General features: G+C 39.6%; 1 protein-coding gene across 2 annotated transcripts in view; it reads left to right on the top strand.

Annotated features, from left to right (window-relative positions):
- The window catches only part of GLIS3 (GLIS family zinc finger 3), a 267,494-nt gene that overhangs the window by 201,221 nt on the left and 41,821 nt on the right, over positions 1-24,452 (top strand). For both annotated transcript variants that reach the window (XM_084628537.1, XM_084628538.1), the window contains exon 7: positions 4,799-4,940. In XM_084628537.1, the coding sequence (XP_084484663.1) occupies positions 4,799-4,940 (142 nt within the window). The remainder of the gene's footprint in view (positions 1-4,798; positions 4,941-24,452) is intronic.

Here is a 24,452-nt window from a genome sequence, read left to right as displayed (position 1 = left end):
TGCTTTACTTCCATCACTACCGTCTTCCAGGCAGACAGTGATAGGCATACTTGACCACCACTAAGCCTTATTCAGTCCTTGTCAGCTGCGGCTGTTATTGTTATTGATTCATAAATTATGCAACTCACTTTATATCTATACATAGAAAAATAGTTTTATAATGCTATGACATTTTAGTGTAAAGAATTCCCCCCGTTAAAAAATTGATATTCAGTTTTATTTTGCCATTTAAGACACAGCAGCCACAGTAGATCTGACAAGTACCAAAGACAAGTGGACACATTTGTTATTGGTACTTGACCCTATGTATGGAGATCTTCTGTTATGCACACAAGTGTACATACAGCCCATACAAGTTGCTTTCGGAATAATTAGATTGAAAATTCTTGGATATAAATTATATAGCTGGTAATTTTTTGTGGTGAGAGAGGCCCAGTCTTTGTGAAGAAGCACTGATGTTAAAATGCTACAGTAATATTGAATACCAGGCAGGGTTTTGAAGTTACTATGATCTTATTTTAAATGGTTTGGTAAAAACTAATGCTATTTGAAAAATCTTAAACTACTTTTCTCTTGGCCAAGACTCTTCATAAACACACATTTTTGTAGCATCTGATTCCTGTTGAACAAGAAGAAGAACCTACCAATGTTATGCAGAAACACGCACAACCCAGATAAAACACATTGGTTAGAGAAATGCAAAACAAAAGGTCTTTGATTCTTAGTCGTTTTCTTTGGAAATATGTCATGCATCAAACTAACGTAATGCCTCTGCTTTTAGACTCAAATATAATGAAATTGAAAATTGAGGAATCTGGCCCTTATTCCCTCCTAATTACTTCCACTTGACTCACTTAATCTTGGGTGATTATTCAATCATACCTGAAATGAGAAAATGATGGGAGTAGAATTTCCATCTCTTGTTCTGAGAGCTTATAAACATTAGCAGATCTGTCATGGGGAAAAAAACAAATGTAAATCGCTGTTAACAGTGCCTTGTTTTTATATATTAAAAGAAATCCCCATATTGTGATGGAAGCAGCTCAAGTTTCTAAGGACAGAGCTTGTCAAGGCTTAGAATCATAGAATAGAATCATAGAATATCAAGGTTGGAAGGGACCTCAGGAGGTCATCTAGTCCAACCCCTGCTGAAAGCGGGACCAATCCCCAATTTTTTCCCCAGATCCCTAAATGGCCCCCTCAAGGATTGAACTCGCAACCCTGGGTTTAGCAGTCCAATGCTCAGACCACTGAGCTATCCCTCCCCCTTATGGGTGATTTAATTATTAAAGATGAAAATCTATCATTTGGAACAAATATTTCATGAAGGAAGGTTGTGCAGCAGCTCAGGAGCTGGGTTGTTTACTTGCACCTGGGCCAGCCATGAATTCAGGCCAAGAAATGGCACACCAGAAACCTCTGTGCTCAGTGTGTTCAGAATGTCTGTCATTGATTCCATCACTCGGCAAGGTAACTTGCTACAGATAGTACCTTTGCCTCTCTGCTCAAGGGTAGAATGATTGGCATGTTTTAAGTCACAACGAAATTGCACTGGTGACTAGCTGGATGCTCATATGAGATGGACTATGTCACAGCCAGGAATACAGTATATTTGATTTGCAAGTTTGAAGTGAGCCACATTGCATAGTCAAATCAAAGTCTGGTTATTTCAGAAAGTACTTTAAGAACAGATGATATCCCTATAACCCAGCCTGAGTAAGGGGCACATGTAACTATGCTCTCACAGAAGCAAAGCGGAAATTAGATTGTCAACATAGAGCGGGTCAGCATTTTTTCTTAACTTTTTTCTATGAAAACAGGCTGGTTGACAAAAAACAGAAATTTTCATGAGAGAATTTGTTTTTATCAACAATTGGGGGGGGGGCTTAATCAGGAAAAAATAACTCCAAAAACCAATTTTAGTTTTTGACAATGTAAACCAAAAAATTAGTTTTCAGGCTTTCAGTGAAAACCTGAAAATTTCTATGGAAATTTCTGACTAATTTTTTAAAAATGTTTGCAAGAAATAAAATACATCTTTTTAACCAGCTGAAACTATGATGCCGAGAGTCACCATCTCTTTTTCTCCAGGGAGTATATAGTTTGTGCTTGCCCTTTCACTGGCACAGATAACTTCCCCCCTCTGCAATGGTTCCGGTGCACTGCCTGATGCATTAGTGGGGTGGAGACTAGGCTGCCCAGACATTCTTAGTGGTTTCCTAGCACCATCTTTGCAGGAAGGGAAATAGCAGACCAGGGGCAGCTGTTTCTCTTTTCCCACTCACCCCTCACAGTGTAGGCTATATGGAGAAGAAAGGGTGCGCCTAACACCATTATTCCCTTGCAAGGGTGTGTAGTATGTCTCATGACTGACCTTTTTATAGTTTTTGTTTTGCAGTTGTGCAACTGACTGCAGAATCCACCTCTTTCTCCAGAATCTAAGCTTTCATTTTAAAAATAAATGTTTTTAGTCCTCATAGTTGTGAAGAAACCCTTCCAAATGTGAGCTGAATGTACTGAATTGCAGTGTGGTCTTTCTGGGAGATAATTACATGGGTTCAGAACCCTCTGCAGACAGACAACCAGAGCACAGCTTTCTTCCAGAGTTTTTTATGAGAATTATCCCTGATGGCTGGGCAGGTCAGAAAATTTTGTGTTAGCACTGATTGTCCTGAGGGAATCATTCCCAGTGCCAGATAGAAAACACATGTCACAAACAAAGCAAAATAGAGAGAAATGTGTGTCATGTACTTTGTGTATATTTGGTTGACATTTCTGTTTAACACGCATATCTAATGTGCAAATACCCAAACTACTTTTCTCTCGGTTCTGTTAACATACTTTTCCCTTAATTGTACCTGCCTGTGCTTCCTAAAGAAAAAGGTGATCAGTTCCATGCTATGAAGTAAAAAGGACCAATTAATTTCAGACAAGCAATTTTACACAGGAACCTCTGGAAATCCTCACTCTGTGTAAACATTTATTTGAAATCTTTCTTCAAAAAGGATGGTTGTCTTTGTTGTATTATTATTTAATTTTATATTATGATGATGATGAATCAGGTTTGATAGAAATTAGCACCACTTCTGCTTCTTATGTTAAGAAAAATATAGATAAAAAGAATGTGAATATGTTTGGCCCCAGGAGTACACATGCACTTAATTTCATAAAAGGCCATATTACTGCTGGTATCAGTAAAGGCATAAGAACCAGTAAGTAATAGAAAGCAGACAGGAGTCCCTGGCTACAGTAGAAAAAACATCTGGGCCCTTGAGCAGATTGTAAATATGGGAGATAAATAAGAACTGATTTCCAGAACTCATATTAAACTTGATTTTTTTCTTTGAATTTTTCTATGCTTTGGGCTTTAGATAAACTCCAGAAAAACAAACATACATACATACAAATATACCTTTCAAACATCTTTTACCCTTAGGAATATTAAGCACAACTGTTGCATAATTTTTTTGTTTCAAAGAGAAAAATAATGTACAGTATACATGGGCTGAGCAAATTATTTTAACTAATCACAGTCCTCATTTATTATTTCAATGTTATTTGTCTCTGTTATAGTTAATGTAGTCACACTGCTTTGAATATATGGGCCTGATTCTCCACTCCATTACCCCAGTTTTACACCATTGTAAATCCAGTGAAGTCAATAAGTCATACCAATGTAAAGTAAGAGTCATGCAGCTTAAAGCTGGTCTAACAGAGTGGGGAATGATTCAATGTGTTTTTAAGGCTTTGAAACAATGAAGCTTATCCTTGAAGAGCTGGGGAAACCCTAGATTCATTGCATGAAGCCACCAACAGATCAATCCCAGCACGAAATCCTGATGTTGCCTGACCTTCATGTTATGTCAGTTACTCACTGTCATCACGTAGTAGTGCAACATGATGAATTCACAAATTAATATCAGCATCATGCACCTGACTATTTTGTGGCTTTCCATAATTCTATTCAACATTGTTGCCTCTTTCCCTGGTTCCCCATTCCTGAATGTGGGAATAGGGATGTTTCTCTTTTCCTCTCTTGCTTATTCTCTCCCTATCTTCCTCCACTGGATTGTTGGAGGAATTGGGTTAGATCCTGGATTTCTATAGCCCACTTACTTAGCACTCTCTGTATGGCCTCTCATGAGACCAGGCAAAGTGAAAGATGCTCCAATTAGATCAATAGGGCCTCATTCTCATTTACATTAGGGCCATTTTACAGCTACAGCTCTGCAACTATAACTCTTTATGTCTACTTTATATTGCCAAAGTGGTCTTAGTGTAAATGAGAATGAGGCCCATAAACTCCAGATGAGCTGTATATGAGGATAACAAAACCTTACATGTGTCTTTAGAGCTACAGGCTGAGATCACTATTTTAAGACGTCTTACAAATGTTTATACTGTACACATCACTTCCCTGCTCATAAAGGAAATGTTGGTCCCATTTGATAGTTTCTCTAATGTGCAGCAGTCAAGCCAATATTTCAATTCTGTGGAGCACTGTGCAAAGAAGAGAGCATCTTTCTTGGATTTCTTTTGCTCACCGTTCCCGCACTCCATCCCCCTCCCTTGGTTCTCAAAATATTTCCTTCTGTGGGACATCAGGATGTTTTGTGGCCCATATTTTGAGAACCACTGCTGTAACAGAACAGTCATTTATCAGGATTGTATATAGAAGAATCTTTCTCTCTCAGTTTCCTCTTCTAACCCTTCAGTCTTTCTTCATTATCACTGCCCAATATCTTGGTGATCATTTTCCTGTGATGATGGTTTTTCCTTCTTATCTCTTGTGCTTCAGTTGCGATCAAGCTCAGAGCTTGACCAGGACATCCTCAACGATTGCCTCACTATTCAGCCTCTCCAACCAGCCCCTTCACCACATGATGCTGCAGACAATACCATGGGACGATCGCCAGGGCCTGTTCATGACATCTACACAGGTATAGTAAAAAGACAGGAAATGATCCCAGAACATTTAAAGTTAGGTATGATTGATGTATACTTCTGGGATTTTTAATGTGTGAAAAACTCTCTAAAATCCACCTCTTTTTCTTCCTAAACTACTCCTGAGAAGGACAGAACAATGTACAGTATATTAGAAAGGTATGTCTCTATCTGATATTTAAGTCTTTTTTTAGCAGGTCTCATTTTGCCCATGAAAAGACATACCACAATAAGGAATATGTTTGCTCTATGGGAATTGGACTCTTGCCAGAGGTTCAATTCACCCATTCCTTCTAGGCTCCTTAAGTTCATTAAATTCGATTTAGAACTGAAAGGGAATGTTTCCCTCTTTGCTATTCATCTATAATTTTTTTAATAAAGGTATATAAATTAGGTTAAATGTGGCATTTTGTTAGAAAGTATAATAAACCCTTGTCCTATAGGTAAATATAAATCCACCAATAAACATATATATATTGTTTACATAACAAGCCTTTTTTATAGTTTCAATTAAGTGTTTGGGAATTTCACTCTCAAATAATGACTGATGTTGGTTTGCAGTGGTTATAGCTGTTCAAATTTAAGAAAATATTGAAATATTAAGAAACTAAAAGTGACAATATTTTCCAAAGTTCAAGATCATCTGTAACATGCAGTGGATGACATTTCAGCATTTAGTATGAAATATCTAGATAACTGCAAAAACACCTATTTTTCATTATTTGCTAGAATATTGTTGCATCTCCCAACAGTCTTCATTCTTTCTTAGCTGAGAGTCTAATCGAAAACCTCATTGGCAAGTCAAAGAGTTAGCTGAATCTTACAATGAGGAGGAGAACAATATAAAGTGGCTATTTTAAATAATGTTCTACTCCTCATTGTAAGATTCAGCTAACTCTTTGACTTGCTAGTGAGGTTTTCAATTAGACTCTCAGCTAAGTGAGAATGAAGGTTGTTATATGTGTGAGTGTGTGTGTGTGTGTACACACTATATAGTAGTTTCATTTTGCTGTAAGACATGCCTGTTCTCAATTTGTTTTTCCCAAGGCTGTCATTGAACTATATAGTACTTTTAATGTTGTTTTTCTCATTTGTGTTTGATGTGTAATGTTATGATTGAGATTTACACAAAGAAAAGTCAGGAAATTGAAAGTTGTGGTTCTCACAGTGACTACAACTCAGGCCTTTTTCATATAAGAACTGTTTTGCCTTACTGCATATTATGTTAATTTTTAATGCCTTAATCCACGTAGTCTATTCAATTTCTTTCAATCTGAGTGTTGAGGGAAATGTCAAAATTCAAAGTTACATTTGTGTAACTATCATAATTACTTTACTAACATAGGTTTGTGTACTTCTGATTCTCTTTTATTGCCCTTTGAGGAGGGGATGGGTACTGAAGAAGTTTGAATAAAATACTTGATGTGCTGGACCTTCATTCATCTGAACAAAAACTTAAAACTTTTTTCAGGAAAGAAAAAGGTTGGTTATTCCCCCCTCCTCCCCCCCCTCCACCCAAAAAAAAAATATCTTTCATTGGTGACTTACTGACTTGGGGACAGACAGGGCCAGAGTTCCAGAAGACCTCAGCATGTTCTCACAAAAATGTCTCAGTGGGAGCTGCTGAGATATTTTACATATCTGGCTTATATGTGCTGTTGAACTTTTCCGTTCTAGGTTGCTGATTCAAATCCAGCACAGGCTGGGAAGGACCAGAAGTTTCTAGGCCAAAAGAATTAATGAGCTCAGTCCAGTTCTTAGTCAACAGTTGTCCACTCTATAAATGATACAATTTAGCACTCTCTTTGTCAGTCTCAGCAGAGAGATCAAGGACCAAATAAGCATGGAAAACTGAACTCCCCCCTCGCTTGCAACTGGTGTTTTAGGATGCTAGTGACACAGAATAGAGCTAGTAGTTCCCCTACATGTGCTTTACTAGTGGATAAATAGATGGCCTCTGACTCCAGCATCTTTCATTAGATTTTTTGTTTATTTTTCATTTCTGCATGGTCCTATAGGGAGCAAAAGTGACAATATACTGTGAGAATTAATATTTCTAGACTTATTCAAATCAAGAAATATTAGAAATCTCATTAATTTCTAGCTAAGTTTTATAGACTCAGGAAGTTTGGATGAGGTTTGCATAAGCATCCAAACTTTTGTACTTTTATCCATATTGAATCTCAAACCTTTAAAGTAACTGTGGTGATTTGAATAAATCCCCCAGTTGAGCTCTTTGACACAAGAAATTACTGACTAGTTATAAACTTTAGTAGGTTTTCAGCTCAGGACATTTTATATGCAAATCAGTTTATTTTCATTTAAATTCCAGTAATGCATTGGTTTTATGCTGAAATACAAGTTTGAAATGCAACTGGGCCACTAAGGCCTGATCCAAAGGCCACTGGTATCAACAGACTTTAGATCAGGCCCCAGTGCAGAAACTGGAAGCTCAGGAGGAAAGCTGCTAGGCAAGAAACTTAGTGTTGCCAAATCTTGTGATTTTTATCAAGGGTTTTTTTTGCTATTCAGGATGAGGGTTTTAGCTTTTTATGATCCTCTGCTGCTTTCTCATCATAAATTTTTGCCCCTATTGTCAGTGGCTGCCATCTCCCTTTATTGTCAATAGCACTGAAGGCACAGGTTGTTCTTAATCAAGATGACTGCCTTTCCCCTACAGTATCTGCATGTGTAAGAAGGGCTGCCAAAAAGTTAAAAAAGAAAGTTAAAGTGCCCCAGTGTTTCCAATATGATTGAATCCAGGCTGCGGGGAGGCAATATGGCCACCCACTCTACTCTGTCACTGGGAAACTGTGAGGGGGATGGAGGGATACATTAGAAGCAAGAGAAAGACCAAGGACAGGGTATGTCCATTACTTAATTTGGCCGGGGGGGGGGGGGAACAATAACAGAAAAATGTGGAAATGGCAGAAGTGCTAAATGACTTTTTTGTTCCAGTTTTCACCAAAAAGTTTAGTAGCAGTTGGACATATCACTTAATGAATGCCAGTGAAAATGAGGTAGGATCAGAGGCTAAAATAGGAAAATAACAAGTTAAAAATTACTTAGACAAGTTATTTCTTCAAGTCACCAGGGCCAATTAAATACATCCTAGAATACTCAAGGAGCTGACTGAGGAGATAGCTGAGCCATTAGCAATTATCTTCGAAAAATCATGAAAGACAGGTGAGATTCCAGAGGACTGGAAAAGGGAAAATATACTTCCCATCTATAAAAAGTGGAATAAGGACAACCTGGGAACTACAGACCAGTCAGTTTAACTTCAGTGCGTGGAAAAATTATGGAGCAAATAATTAAGTAATCAATTTGCAGACACTTAGAAGATAATAAGATAAGTAACAGTCTTCACGGATTTGTCAAGAACCAATAGTATAAAACCAACGTAATAGCTATCTTTGACAGTGTAATAAGTCTTATGGATGGGGGGAAGTGGTAGATGTGGGAGATCTTGACTTCAGTAAGGCTTTTGATACTGTTTCTCATGACCTTCTCATAAACAAGCTAAGGAAATATAAACTTGATGGAGCTACTATAAGGTGCGTGCATAACTGGTTGGAAAACCATTCCCAGAGAGTACTTATCAGTGGTTCACAGGCAAGTTTGAAGGGCATATCAAGTGGGGTCCCGCAGGGATCAGTCCTGGGTCCAGCTCTGTTCAATATCTTCATCAGTGATTTAGATAATGGCATAGAGAGTACACTTGTAAAGTTTGCAGATGATACCAATCTGGGAGGGGTTGCAAGTGCTCTGGAGGATAGGATTAAAATTCAAAATAATCTGGACAAACTGGAGAAATGGTCTGAAGTAAATAGGATGAAATTCAGTAAGGACAAATGCAAAGTACTCCACTTAGGAAGGAACAATCAGTTGCACACATACAAAATACAAAATGGGAAACGACTGCCTCAGAAGGAGTATTACAGAAACGTACCTGGGAGTCATAGTAAATCAGAAGCTAAATATGAATCAAGAGTATAACACTGTTGCAAAAAAAGCAAACATCATTCTAGGTTGTATTAGCAGAAGTATGGTAAGCAAGGCCTGAGAAGTAATTCTTCCACTCTACTTTGCACTGATTAGGCCTCAGCTGTAGTATTGTGTCCAGTTCTGGGTGCCACATTTCAGGAAAGATGTGGACAAATTGGAGAAAGTCCCAGAGAAGAGCAACAAAAATGATTAAAGGTCTGGAAAACATGACCTATGTGGGAAGCTTGAAAAAATTGGGTTGGTTAGTCTGGAGAAGAGAAGATTGAGAGGAGACATGATAACAGTTTTCAAGTATGTACAAAGTTGTTACAAGGAGGAAGGAGAAACATTGTTCTCTCTAACCTCTGAGGGTAGGACAAGAAGCAAAGGGCTTAAATTGCAGCAAGGGAGGTTTAGGTTGGACATTAGGGAAAACTTCCTAACTGCCAGGGTGGTTAAGCACTGAAATAAATTGCCTAGGGAGTTTGTGGAATCTCCATCACTGGAGATTTTTAAGAGCAGGTTAGACAAACACCTGTCAGCGATGGTCTAGATAATATTTATCCTTGAGTGCAGGGGACTGGACTAGAAGACCTCTCGAGGTCCCTTCCAACCCTATGATTCTGTTTGGGAGGCAGGGAAGAGAAGTGGTAGAGGATCTGAGGGTCAGGGAGTGGGCTGAGAGGGTGTGGATGTGAGGAGCCAGGGGCAGACTGGGGAGATTGTGAGGAGGCAAGAGAGGAGAGCATAGGTGCAGGATGGTAATGTAGAGTGAAGAGGAGGGAGATGAGAATCTAGATGCAGGAAATAATCACAAGAGGAACAGGGATGTGCGAAATATGAGAGGAGACTGACGAGGTGGATGGGGAATAGGGGAAGAGATGTGTATGAGGGATAGAAGAACATGAGGGGGGGAATGGAGAGCAGTTAGGGGACTTGGGACTGTGGAGGGAGTCAGGAGGGGAGAAAGTAAAAGGATAAGTAATGAGTCAATGCTAAACCAGATTGAGCGGTAAAGTGGAGTCCCCTGCAAGCTGGCAATTTTTCTGTGTGTGCATTTAAGTTTGAATTTTGAACCTGAGATCTTTTGGGGCAGGTAGCTTCTCCCTTAAGGCTTTAAAAAAAATAGAGGGTAGTGAAGAAAATAAATGTATTTTAATAGCTTGATTTCCAATCCTATTTCTTGATATTTTACAGTCTGATTCATGATTTTTGCTTGGGGTTGGCAATATTGCATGACTGTTTGGATTCCTGGAGGAAATCGGTAATTTTTCATTTCTCACTATTTGTCTCTGCTTCCTACTGAACAGCAATTCTTGTAAACTAAGAGTTAATCATCATGCTTTTATGAGCTGTAATTTCTCATTAGTTAATAGACTGGTTTCTCTAACGCATTTATTTATTTATTGCTGCATCTATCAATCAGTTGACACATTTATTTGCTTTTTTCTTGGTGCACAGAAGACAGGTAGTATTGTTTCCCATCAATTAGCTGGGGATTTTATGTCAGGGATAGACAAAGCCATGTCATTTCATTCTGACAACCTCCCAATCCATTTGGAAGAAATTATTTCATTAACTACTTATCTGGGCTACTGGATAATGAAAAAGTGAAATAATAAAGGAGAGACTGGATTTTTAGGGAATGGCAATATTAAAATTATTCATGCTGCAGAGAATGGAAAAGCATTATAAAGTTGGCTGTGGTGTCCTAGAGAAGCGACTGTTCCAGTTGACAAATGGAAGCAGCAAAAATGATCCCACACTCAAGTTGAGGAGAAAAAGGGTCGACACAATCTGAAGCAGAAAATAGATGATACTCACTTTTACTGTAAACTGTTACACAGTTTAGAGACTAACCAATTTATTTGAGCATAAGCTTTCGTGAGCTACAGCTCACTTCATCGGATGCATACCGTGGAAACTGCAGCAGACTTTATATATACACAGAGAATATGAAACAATACCTCCTCCCACCCCACTGTCCTGCTGGTAATAGCTTATCTAAAGTGATCATCAGGTGGGCCATTTCCAGCACAAATCCAGGTTTTCTCACCCTCCACCCCCCCCCCCCACAAATTCACTCTCCTGCTGGTGATAGCCCATCCAAAGTGACAACTCTTTACACAATGTGCATGACAGTCAAGTTGGGCCATTTCCTGCACAAATCCAGATGTGAGAAAACCCAACACGGCTGTTACTCTGAAACCTGTTACACAGTTTATCACCTATCACCTGAACTGTGACTGTGCTGTTTTCCGATTATAGACATGAGCAGATGTCTCTGTTACCAGTGGCCTTCATCAAACTTTTTACCAATTGGAGATATTTTAATAGTTTATACATATTTAAAAGCAAGAAATTTTTTAAATTATTTTTCGTCTAAGGGATGCACAAAATATATACTTGAAGGGATACTGTCAACTTGAAAAATCACACTTCTCTCTTTGGAACTGTTGTACCCACTCAAGTTACAAGTATTGCCTTAGAAAACTATAACTGAAAGAAATGAGTGGAAATATATTTTTTCTCTATTTTTCCCAGTTTACTTTGTGCATTTGAAAGCACGATGTATGTAGCCATTTTCACTTTTCTCCTGTATATACAATTTCTTCCATTCTGAAAAGATATTTATAACCATCAACAGAAGGAGCAGAAAAAACACTTATATGTTTTAATTTTACATTCAGAATGTAATATTTAAAGGGTTTTTTGTCAGAAACTGGAAGCATTTCAAATAAGTCAATTTAAAAACTCCATGTTGAGGGTGTCCCTTTAAAGCTCTGAGCTAGCTTTCAGAGGAGCTGGATATCCATAGCTCTCAGTGATTTCAGGTGCTTAGCACCTCTGAAAATCAGGCCATTAGTCCACTAAACATTAATTTAGACATGAATTGTAAAGCTAACCTGCATATTTAAAGGTCCTAAGTAGCCCTACATTTAATTAGCTTTAGAAAATGGGATAAAAGGATTTTTTATTTTAAAAAACCACTGTAGTTTTGTGGTTCATCGTAGTGCACTAGTAAAGTCATTAGTCTTTTTTTTTAATTCAGAAAACTGTACAAGACCATTTCTTTTATTTTTTTCTTTCTTTTAAGAAATGGCAAAAATGAAAAACTTTGAGACTAGCACATTTTTATGGCTTAAAGTATAATCATGCATAAAAGTGACTTAGGGCTTGTCTCTATAGACACTTAGTGCAAGGGAAGCCATTGTATGAATCTACAGTGCACTAGTTTTCCATGCACTACTGGCCATGTGGACCCTGCTACCGTGCACTAAAAGTTTCATAGCACACACCTCAGCTTGCTGTGCACTATGTTTTTGTGTAGAAAAGCCCTTTCCTTTGAAGAGCCTGATTCAGCAAACATGTACAAATGTGTGTTTAACTTTAAGTGTGTGTGGTCCCTTTGATTTCACTGAAATTACTCATACTTACAGTTAGGCACATGCATAAAAATTTGCAGTATCAAGGCCTAAAATGAAACCTATTCTGACTTGTGATATAAGAAGTTTAAATATAGAATAATCATCCTAATAATACAGTGGAGTACACTTATGGATCTTTTATTACCAAAAAAAGGTGAAAACAGATCCAAAAAATAAAATGAGCATTATAGATTAGAAAAACAGTTATAATAACAATAGTATAAAATATATAATTATAACAATGTTTTTTCATAAGCTATAATATTTGAGAAATTATTAAAATGTAAAGATTTAATGTATTTTTATAAACCTTCTAGATTTTAGAAAAACTTGTTATTTTTACTGTTTTCTATATGAATTGCATGGTTAGGACTAACCTCACCACTAGGTATATATTTAATTCTTGGTCTAAATTCTGATCTGTGTTGCACTGGTGCAAGGCAGAGTAGACTTTGACTCAGAATAATTGAGGGCCTGAGCCTGCAAACACTTAAGCAAGTCCAAAACTTTACTCATGTGAGTAGTTCCATTGAGGTTGATGGGACTACTCATAGGTGTAAATTTAGGCATGTGCATATGTATTTGCAGGAGTGTTACTTAAATATTCCTTGGACCAGAGTGAGAGTGAGACTCAGCCTATAACCCCGTGGTTAGGGTATGCACCTGGGAGACCCAGGTTCCAGTCCCTGCTCTAATGAGTATGTAAGTATTTTATACAAAGTAGAACAGCTTCAACAGGAGAGACTGAGAGAGACCCACCCTAGTGGTGCGGGCACTCACCTGTGAGGTTAGAGACCTGGGTTCAAATTCTTGCTCTGAATCAGGCAGAGTAGGGATTTGAACCTGGGTTTCCCACATACTAGGTGAGCACACTGGGTTTTTGGGCATAAGGGTGGCACCATCACTATCTCCTCCTCATTTTTTTTTTTTTACAATTTTTTTGTGACAAAAGGCTGGCCCAGCTTAAGCACCTAACTCCAGGAGAGTATTCATGGTTGAGAATCACAGGTGGAGGGAGGCATCTCCTTCTGGATCAGAGTTAGGCACCTAATTCCCTTTGAGAAACAGGGCTTAGGCTCCACCACTTTCTTCTGCATTTCCTACTGGCTAGCTTAGCCAGCTCCCCACTCAGCTTACTGGCTTTTGTGAATCCCATTCTTAGGTTCCTAGCTCTCCCCACACATTGTATAAGGAACCTGGGTGCCTAAATTGCAGCTATGGAATCAGGTGGGCAGCAGAGTGCCTACATATTAGATGTTGCAATGCTCAGTGTAAGTACCCCTTTACGGATCTAGCCCTATGTTGTCATTTAAAAAAATCCTAGTCATTCTGGTTTATTCAGTATTATAGTATCATGAAATTTTCAGTCAGAATTTATAAATGATGTATTTTCTACTACATCCCTATATCTTAAAATATTTTGTGCCCCATCTCCTAGAATTTCTTATGCTAAAAAATCCTAAATGCTGTAATATAGAATTTTTTTTAGTTTTTAAGTTTATTGTGCCATATGTGGCAAAAATTCAACAGTTTCACATTTTAAAATAAACCAAAATGTATAATTTATAAATTCTCTCTGAAAATGTCATGAATTGCACATTCTCCAATGCTCTAAAATGAAGCAAGCTAATTACTGCAGCTGTTCACATTTGCAAGTTTTTCTTTGCACCGGAAAGACAGAATTGTTGTAATAAGAGTTTTTAGATTCTGCAGAATATTTTTGCAACATTGCCCTGAAGACAGTGTTGTGAACCACTGTTCTAAGTAATATCATAGGGCCCAATCCTACAAATACTTTCATACATGCTTAACTTAGGAACGTAAGAATGGCCATACTGGGTCAGACCAATGGTCCATCTAGCCCAGTATCCTGTCTTTGAACAGTGACCAATGCCAGATTCTTCAGAGGAAATGAACAGAATACAGCAATTATTGAGTGATCCATCCCTTGTCATCCAGTCCCAGCTTCTGGCTGTTAGAGGCTTAGGAACACCTTGAGCTTGTGGTTGCATCCCAGCCCATCCTGGCAAATAGCTATTGATGGACCCATCCACCATGAATTTATCTAGTTCTTTTTTGAACCCGGTTATAGTCTTGGCCTTCACAACATCCCTGGCAATGAGTTCCACAGGTTGACTGCGTGTTGTGTGAAGAAATACTTCCTTTTGTTTGTTTTAAACCTGTTGCCTGTTAATTTCATTGGGTGACCACTGGTTCTTGTGTTATGTGAAGGAGTAAACAACTCTTCCTTATTCACTTTCTCCACACCATTCATGATTTTATAGATTTCTATCATATCCCCTATTACCAGAGCCATCCCCTCAGTATGGTGAATTGGGGTGACTGCTCTGGGCCCTGCACTTTGGGGGGTCCCATGGGCTGCTGGTGCAACTGGCTGGCCTCAGGCACAGTCGGTCCTGGAAGTGATGGATTCGTCATTTGCTCCCTAGGCCCCGCACCTCCATAGGGACGGCCCTGCCTATTAGTCATCTCTTTTCTAAGCTGAAAAGTCCCAGTGTTTTTAGTCTCTCCTCACATGGAAGTGGTTCCAATCTCTAATAATTTCTGTTGCCCTTCTCTGTACCTTTTCCAATTCTAATACATCTTTTTTGAAATGGGGTGACTAGAACTGTACACAGTATTCAAGGTCTGAGTGTACCATGGATTTATATAATGGCATTATGATATTTTCTGTCTTCTTACCTATCCCTTTCTTAATGGTTCCTAACATTGTTTAGCTTATACATGTGAGTAATGTTACACATGTGCTTCAGTGTTGGTTTATTATTATTATTTGAAATGTAGAGTGCCTGGGTGCTCCAATCAGGGGTCATTGTGCTAGATGCTGTACACACATATAACAAACAGATGCCACAAACAGCTAATAGGCATCTGAGGCAACTGGTGGATACAACACACAGGTAAGGGGAGCACTAGGTAACTCTGAGACAATTATTATTATAAGCATACACAGCTGTCACAGCACATCAGTGGCCTAATCATCATGACAAAGGAGGAGTTAGAAGGAAATCAATATAGTGACTTTGTGGATAAAAGGCAATATGGGAGAAAGCATGAAGGTGTTGGTAGGAAAACTGGCCTTCTGAGTGATAAAGGCTGACATGTTGGCATAGCAGAGGTGGGAGCAATAGCTCAATGCCAATTAAAAGATGGCAAGTGTGGTGTGGTTAAGCCGTGAAGGGCTATCAAAGTGAATACAAGTAGTTTGTGTTTGTGCAATGGAAAGGGGGGAGCCAGCAGAGGGATGAAAAGATAGGGATGATGTAGTCAGGGCAACAAGTCAGTTGTTACCTTTTAATTACAATCAAGAAGAAACACTGTGTTTGTAGGACCTGCTATCTTTTGTGACCTACTATTGAAGAGGCAGGGAATGGAGCACACTTAACCAACCCTAGAGGCATTACAGGAGAGAACAAAAAGGTGGGTCACATCCAGGGCCTGCCAAATTCAACATCATCTTTACCTCTTCAAATATGACATTTCATTCTTTTCTGTTCTGAAGCTTTTCATAGGCGGCATTTTGAATGGGTTTAACGTGGGGCAAAATGGGATTTGTCAAAGTTGGGAATTAGGAGATTACAATAGTCAAGAATTCCTGCTAATATTTCATATTCACAAACATTTTCATGAATACCCTGCAGTTGTCCAAATACTTTCAAATTATGAATAATGTGAGCCATTAATGGTAGCAAAACCAAACTTGCTGTGTTTATTCATTGCTATATATTCACAAATCAGGATTGTTTACTATTGTTACTATTTAGTGTGATCTAGCTGAAATATTCTGGTAAGGCCAGGATCGTGCAAACACTTATGATTGTGCTTATATTTAAGCAGGTGAGTATTCCGTTTAAAGTCAGTGCACTACTCCTGGGTATAAAATTAGGCATGTGCTTAAATGTTTACAGAAAATTTGGGCCTAATACTACATTTGACCCTTATCCTTGGCGTCGAATAACATTTTTTGAGGTCCAGTTCTGAATTTGTCAAACACCTAAGGTTCTCATTAAATGAACTTTATTGTCAGGATCAGGCCCATTTTGTACATATACTTTACAAGGACTCACTAACTTTAATATCTTACATATTTTATGCAGAATGCAGACATTTCGTGCAGATTTGTCCCTTACTTCCCCAGCTTTAGTTTTGAATTTTAGAAGTTTAGTTCTTAGTGTAGCTTTAAGGTAGCTATTTCCACTTGGATGCAGTTTGCTGGTGCTATGTGAATTGCATGCATGCATCCGATGAAGTGAGCTGTAGCTCACAAAAGCTTATGCTCAAATAAATTTGTTAGTCTCTAAGGTGCCACAAGTACTCCTTTTCTTTTTATGGTAATGATTTTCATTCAGCTTCTGAGAGAAGGAAAGCTTATGTGTATTGGTGAATTAGCATTACCATTGCAAAGTAACAAGTGACAACTGTGTTATTTCTATTTCCCTTCTTCATGCTAAGAGAAAACCTAAGTGAAAAGAAACTACAATCTACTGAACAAGTAAGAGTCAGGCAAGGATATGATATAATGACCTTCAGTTGAAGCAAGAACCTCAGGTTTTAATCCAGATCACAAACTTTATTGCTTTGGGGATTTCACCATCTCTTAATCACAAAAGTAATAAGAATTTCCAATATGTTCAACTGCTGTGCTTAATCAATTGTTCCAGCTCCCAATCACTGGCAATATCAGAAAGTACTGTGGACTTAACAAATGCATCCCAGCCAACAAACCAGCTGTGACCCTTTGCTAACACTGAAGGGTCTAGACAGTGAACTTTAACCTCTCCTCAGACGTCCCTGACATATTACATATTGTATCACAGCAGGCTCATAGTTATTGCAGTACGTACTGGACAGATTTTATTTTGCTACTCATATTATGTGTACACGGAAAGCAGAAACCCATGGCAGCAAGTCTCAGAGCCCACGTCTACAGACTTGGGCTCTCAGTATGGCATTACAAATAGCAGTATAGACTTCAGGCTCAGGCTGATGCTCAGAATCTGAAGGCTGCCTCCTGCCCTAGGTTTCAAACCCTGGGGACCTTTTTTGGCAACTAGCATCCTTCTCCAGTAACTTGCTGTAACACACTGAAACATCAAGTTGGCTTTTCTATGGTGTTGGGAAGAGTTTCTGCCATTTTATCTCTTCCCACACCTCCAAGGTGAAGATAGAGTTAACACTCTGCAGCGGGCTGCTACCTCAGAGCCAAATATTAAAATGTGCTAGATCATCAGGTCAGGTGATCTGGAGTATCATTAATAAAGAAGGAGGTATGGCTTCATTTTCAGCTTGTGGACTGCGATACAACCGCATTTGCTCCAACCCCTCAGACAGAGACAAACACCTACAAGATCTCTGTCAAGCTTTTTTACAACTACAATACCCACCTGCAGAAGTAAAGAAACAGATTGATAGAGCCAGAAGAGTTCCCAGAAGTTACCTACTACAGGACAGGCCTAACAAAGAAAATAACAGAACGCCACTAGCCGTCACCTTCAGCCCCCAACTAAAACCCCTCCAACGCATTATTAAGGATCTACAACCTATCCTAAAGGATGACCCAACACTCTCACAAATCTTGGGAGACAGGCCAGTCCTTGCCTACAGACAGCCCCGCAACCTGAAGCAAATACTCACCAACAACCACATACCACACAACAGAACCACTAACCCAGGAACTTATCCTTGCAACAAAGCCCGTTGCCAATTGTGCCCACATATCTATTCAGGGGACACCATCACAGGGCCTAATAACATCAGCCACACTATCAGAGGCTCGTTCACCTGCACATCCACCAATGTGATATATGCCATCATGTGCCAGCAATGCCCCTCTGCCATGTACATTGGTCAAACTGGACAGTCTCTACGTAAAAGAATAAATGGACACAAATCAGATGTCAAGAATTATAACATTCATAAACCAGTCGGAGAACACTTCAATCTCTCTGGTCACGCAATCACAGACATGAAGGTCGCTATCTTAAAACAAATAAACTTCAAATCCAGACTCCAGCGAGAAACTGCTGAATTGGAATTCATTTGCAAATTGGATACTATTAATTTCGGCTTAAATAGAGACTGGGAGTGGCTAAGTCATTATGCAAAGTAGCCTATTTCCTCTTGTTTTTTCCTACCCCCCTCCCCCCAGATGTTCTGGTTTAACTTGGATTTAAACTTGGAGAGTGGTCAGTTTGGATGAGCTATTACCAGCAGGAGAGTGAGTTTGTGTGTGTATGGGGGTGGGGGGGATGTGAGAAAACCTGGATTTGTGCAGGAAATGGCCCAACTTGATTATCATGCACATTGTGTAAAGAGTTGTCACTTTGGATGGGCTATTACCTGCAGGAGAGTGAATTTGTGGGGGGGTGGGGGTGGAGGGTGCGAAAACCTGGATTTGTGCTGGAAATGGCCCAACCTGATGATCACTTTAGATAAGCTATTACCAGCAGGACAGTGGGGTGGGAGGAAGTATTGTTTCATATTCTCTGTGTATATATAAAGTCTGCTGCAGTTTCCACAATATGCATCCGATGAAGTGAGCTGTAGCTCACGAAAGCTCATGCTCAAATAAATTGGTTAGTCTCTAAGGTGCCACAAGTACTCCTTTTCTTTTTGCGAATACAGACTAACACGGCTGTTACTCTGAAACCTGCAAATTTCTGGTGAGTGTTAAGATCTTTAGTGAAGAAATGCCAGGCACAAGCGTCAGAATAAAGCAAAAAAGTCTCAGAAAGCTAGGTTTGTAAATCTCAGTTCATGTTGCTAGCTGTTATTTGATTTCCTTGATATTGTCTAGTGGTTTTTGGAAGCCCTGAGTTCTCACTCCACTTCTGCCAATGACTTCCTCTGTGGCTTTGGAAAAGTTACTTAAGCTCTATGCCTAGTTTCCCTAGCTGTAAAAAGGTTAGTAAGTATCATTATCTCCAAACTCCCAGGTTGTGAAGATTAATGTTTGTAAAGGACTTTGATCCAGGTCTTCAAACATATTTAGGCACCTAATTCCCACTGAAATAAAATGGGAATTAGGCATCTAAATACCTTTGAGGAGGATTTGGGCCTTTGAACATGGAAACACAAAAGGGGGAGCTGAAAGGAGGGAGATAGGCATGGGGAAGGGAGAAACATGGCCTGAATGCAGCCAGGTGGGCATGTCTGTTTTTCTCTTCTGATGCCAAATATCCTGTTCACAAGGATGATATAATTATTCCATATACAAATCGAATGTTAAATACAGTGATTTAAAAGTAAAAAACATGCTAGCAAATATGCAACTTTAATTGAAGCTGAACCACAAACAAAAGGCTTATGCTGTCTTTTCTAGGTGGAAAGTATTTTCAACCCTGCCTCAAAATCTTTGTGGGCATGGGTAGGAGGAGAGACATTTTGGGGGCAGAAATAGATTGACAGAACACTGATTTGACAGTAATAAATCCATGGTAATAAATTACACCATAGTTGGTAGTTTGCGAGAAGAAAGGTGGTAATTCTGCATTTTAAACATGTTTCTTTAAATTACAGGGTTCTTGCTCCATTAAGAGAAGAAATTGAATTTTTTAAAGTATAAATTCTTTAATATTTTAAAATGCTATTTCTCTTTTTTCTTACTTGTGAATCAAGTTTCTTTTTCCCTCCATCCACTTCATTTTTATTGCATGTCAATAGAATACATAAGAATGCAGCTCCACACAGAGAAAATCTGTAGGAAGAGAGATGCCTGTTGGATAATCTTTGTGTTGGTAAATCCTTCTGTGATGAGACCTCGAAAATGGCAGCTTGAATTTTTCCTATATAATTATCAAAATTAGATGACCTAAAAAGGTGTAACTCAATCTTAGGTTCACATTCAAGTCCAAAAGACTATCTATCTGAAACTATGCCGTAACCTGAGCTTCTTAAGGATCATGGCGGAACAACAGCTTTTTCATGACATTTATTCCTGGGAATTTCTTTTGATGGGTTTTATTTATGTTGGAGTATTATACAAACTATTGAGTTTCATATTTATTGAAGAAACAGGAAAATACTTTTTTACCGAAGAACGCTTTGTTAAAAAAAGCCCTTTTTCATAATGTTTCTATTGCAGATCTAGCTTATGGTAAATTGGAGATAAGAAGAATGTTTGTTGTCACAGATGTTTACTAGGTTTTATGCTGTTCAAACTATGTGCTTAACTTAGATCAGGCAGCAAAAGGCAATTACTTAAGAGAAACTGACAGCAGAAAGATTTGCTTTCTCAAATAATGATGCTAAGGACCCTCCAAGTAATTTGGAAGTTACTATCATACTGTACAGTATATTGAAAAATTAGAGATTCAGATCTAAGGGTACATCTACACAAGAGCTGAAAGGTGTAATTCATAGCTCATGTAGACATACTTGCACTAGCTCTGATCAAGCTAGCATGCTAAAAATAGCAGCATGGCTGTGGTGGCATGGGTGTTAGCTTGGAATAGCCATCCGAGTACATACCTAGGACCTCAGACGGAGTTGTACTGTATGTCTACCCAACCTGGGAATACACCACCCAGCTGCTGTGTAGACATACGTGTAGATACTACAGCCATGAGTGCTCTAGAAATGCACGTAAATATCTTCTTATTGATATGCATCTGAAATCATAGCTCCAAATGCTGGCCCCCAACTTTCCTGTAGCATTGAGGCTGTCAAGGCTGTGTGACATAACATGGCATGACTTGGAGGCTGCTGTCTTCCATGGATGCTGATGGAAACAGTGCTCCATAACATCCATAAAGCCAACCAAGCCCTTCTTCTGCCCACTTTTGGAGTCCATAACTCCACTGCACCCAGACATTGACAGCTGAGATTAGCGAAGGGCTCTGTATTCAGCAGGCTTCCCTTACTCTGTGTGGGGAAAGAAGGGGTGGATTCCTTTTGGACGATCAAGAAACAGGGAAGACAGAGCAGGGGTGGAATGCAGAACCCATTTAGGGCAAAGAAAACACCACTATTGCAATAAATAGGGAAGGACAGAGAGAGAGAGAGAGAGAGAGAGAAAGACCAGATCTGTGGAAAGCTCCGGAGGGAACATAGAACTTACTTGTCAACATCTGCACTACGTGTGTGGGTCAGGACTTGGTCCATCTATATGTCAATGGCTAATTGTTAATTGATAAGAGTTGTGTATGTGTACATCCAAAAGCAGAATTTGGCACACTAACAGTTATGGGAGCTCTTTATATGTGTGCTAAGGGGACATTATACATCCCTACATTACTCAGATGAAAACAAGCAGATTTTTTTCTTTGTCAGCAGATTAAGGTCTCTAAATAGAAACGTAGATGTTGGAGATGGAAAAGACCTCTTAGGTCACTCTATGATGCCTGTCAGTGCATGCTTGTTCCCTACAGTACTTTCTCCAATTTAGCTTTGTCCCAAGCAATGTGGCTTCTATCAGTTCCCTTGGAAACTATTCTCCAGTTTAATTGATCTCACCTTTAGGTAATTTTTCTTAATATGCAGCCTACATTTTAATATTCTTAATTTCATCTAATTTCTCTGTCATATATCTTGTGTTATCCTACACAATTCCTCTGCTCAGAAACTTGGAAGACTTACCTCTCCTTTTTGTTTAGCTAAGCCATACACTTTTTGTTCTTTATCTTTTTGATGAAGATTAAGTATCTATGTTTTCACTCAAAATCAACTGCATGACGTGACACGGATGTCGGTAAAAAGCACCTAAGTTAGTCAGGGACCAAGTTAATGTGTCCCTCTCCCTGTTTACTGTTTCTTTGCTTTGCCAAAAGTAAAAACATCTGTGCTTTACATTTGAAAGGAAACTCTTTGCCTCTGAGACAATTTGCAAGACAACAAGGATTGTCTACAGTCCTCACACAGTTGCTAAATGCTGGCGTCCTCATTTATAGCATCTCTGAAAATGAAGCTACTGATCTTTAGGTCATCTCATTAGCATGGAGGGAGGAATTTCTATAATGATTTTAAGTTAATCATTCAGCATGTGACTAGTTTTTTTATTTGTTGAAAAATTATGAAAGTATTCAAATTTTCAAAAAGTAGTAAACATTTGTTTTTAATTGTGATATTTTATATCAGTTTTTAGATCAGCTCTAAGAACTATGCTTTATAGCTTTACAACTTGTTCTGCAATATGAAACAATGATAGACTCCAGATTTGCAGTATTTTTTCAAGCAAAACTCCCAGGACTGGGTCCATAGTGTTGTCCTTTTTGATTTTAGACAATTGTCCATTGTGAACTGTCCAATCACATGCATATCTTCAAAACTCAATCAGTGTTTCTTTCATTATAACATAATTTGGGTTGTTTTTTATGGACCAGTGAAATTTTTTCACACGGAAAGCAAGATTTGAAAAAAAGTTAGTTTCTAAGAATTAGCATTAAATCATTCTATGTCTATGTCTGGGGGGAGAAAGCAGAAGGAGACTCCGCTGGTTGGAAGGCATGAGATGCACTGTCCTGAGATGGGGGGTTCCACGACCACCACTCCCAAGAGAAGGAGGCGGGTGGTGGTGGTCAGGGACTTTCTACTCCGGGGGACTGAGTCATCTATCTGCCGCCCTGACTGGGAAAACCGAGAAGTCTGCTGCTTGCCGGGGGCTAAGATTCGCGATGTGACAGAGAGACTGCCGAGACTCATCAAGCCCTCGGATCGCTACCCCTTCCTGCTTCTCCACGTATGCACCAATGATACTGCCAAGAATGACCTTGAGCGGATCACTGCGGACTACGTGGCTCTGGGAAGAAGGATAAAGGAGTTTGAGGCGCAGGTGGTGTTCTCGTCCATCCTCTCCGTGGAAGGAAAAGGCCTGGGTAGGGACCGTCGAATAGTGGAAGTCAACAAATGGCTATGCAGGTGGTGTCGGAGAGAAGGCTTTGGATTCTTTGACCATGGGATGGTGTTCCATGAAGGAGGAGTGCTGGGCAGAGACGGGCTCCACCTTACGAAGAGAGGGAAGAGCATCTTTGCGAGCAGGCTGACTAACCTAGTGAGGAGGGCTTTAAACTAGGTTCACCGGGGGAAGGAGACCAAAGCCCTAAGATAAGTGGGAAAGCGGGATACCGGAAGGAAGCACAGGCAGGAATGTCTGTGAGGGGAGGGCTCCTGCCTCATACTGAGAATGAGGGGCGATCAGCAGGTTATCTCAAGTGCTTATATACGAATGCACAAAGCCTTGGAAACAAGCAGGGAGAACTGGAGGTCCTGGTGACGTCAAGGAATTATGACATGATTGGAATAACAGAAACTTGGTGGGATAACTCACATGACTGGAGTACTGTCATGGATGGTTATAAACTGTTCAGGAAGGACAGGCAGGGCAGAAAAGGTGGGGGAGTAGCACTGTATGTAAGGGAGCAGTATGACTGCTCAGAGCTCCGGTATGAAACTGCAGAAAAACCTGAGTGTCTCTGGATTAAGTTTAGAAGTGTGAGCAACAAGAGTGATGTAGTGGTGGGAGTCTGCTATAGACCACCGGACCAGGGGGATGAGGTGGATGAGGCTTTCTTCCGGCAACTCGCAGAAGCTGCTAGATCGCATGCCCTGGTTCTCATGGGTTACTTTAATCATCCTGGTATCTGCTGGGAGAGCACTACAGCGGTGCACAGACAATCTAGGAAGTTTTTGGAAAATGTAGGGAACAATTTCCTGGTGCAAGTGCTGGAGGAGCCAACTAGGGGGAGAGCTTTTCTTGACCTGCTGCTCACAAACCGGGAAGAATTAGTAGGTGAAGCAAAAGTGGATGGGAATCTGGGAGGCTGTGACCATGAGTTGGTTGAGTTCAGGATCCTGACACAGGGAAGAAAGGTAAGCAGCAGAATACGGACCCTGGACTTCAGGAAAGCAGACTTGGACTCCCTCAGAGAACTGATGAGTAGGATCCCCTGGGGGAATAACATGAGGGGGAAAGGAGTCTAGGAGAGCTGGCTGTATTTCAAAGAATCCTTATTGAGGGTACAGGGACAAACCATCCCGATGTGTCGAAAGAATAGTAAATATGGCAGGCGACCAGCTTGGCTTAACAGTGAAATCCTTGCGGACCTTAAACATAAAAAAGAAGCTTACAAGAAGTGG

This window comes from Lepidochelys olivacea (genome assembly GCF_965140295.1).
Source record: "Lepidochelys olivacea isolate rLepOli2 genome assembly, chromosome: 5".
Taxonomy (NCBI): Eukaryota; Metazoa; Chordata; order Testudines; family Cheloniidae; genus Lepidochelys; species Lepidochelys olivacea.
Note: the sequence above shows the minus strand (reverse complement) of the source record. Positions and strands in the feature narration are given on the sequence as shown.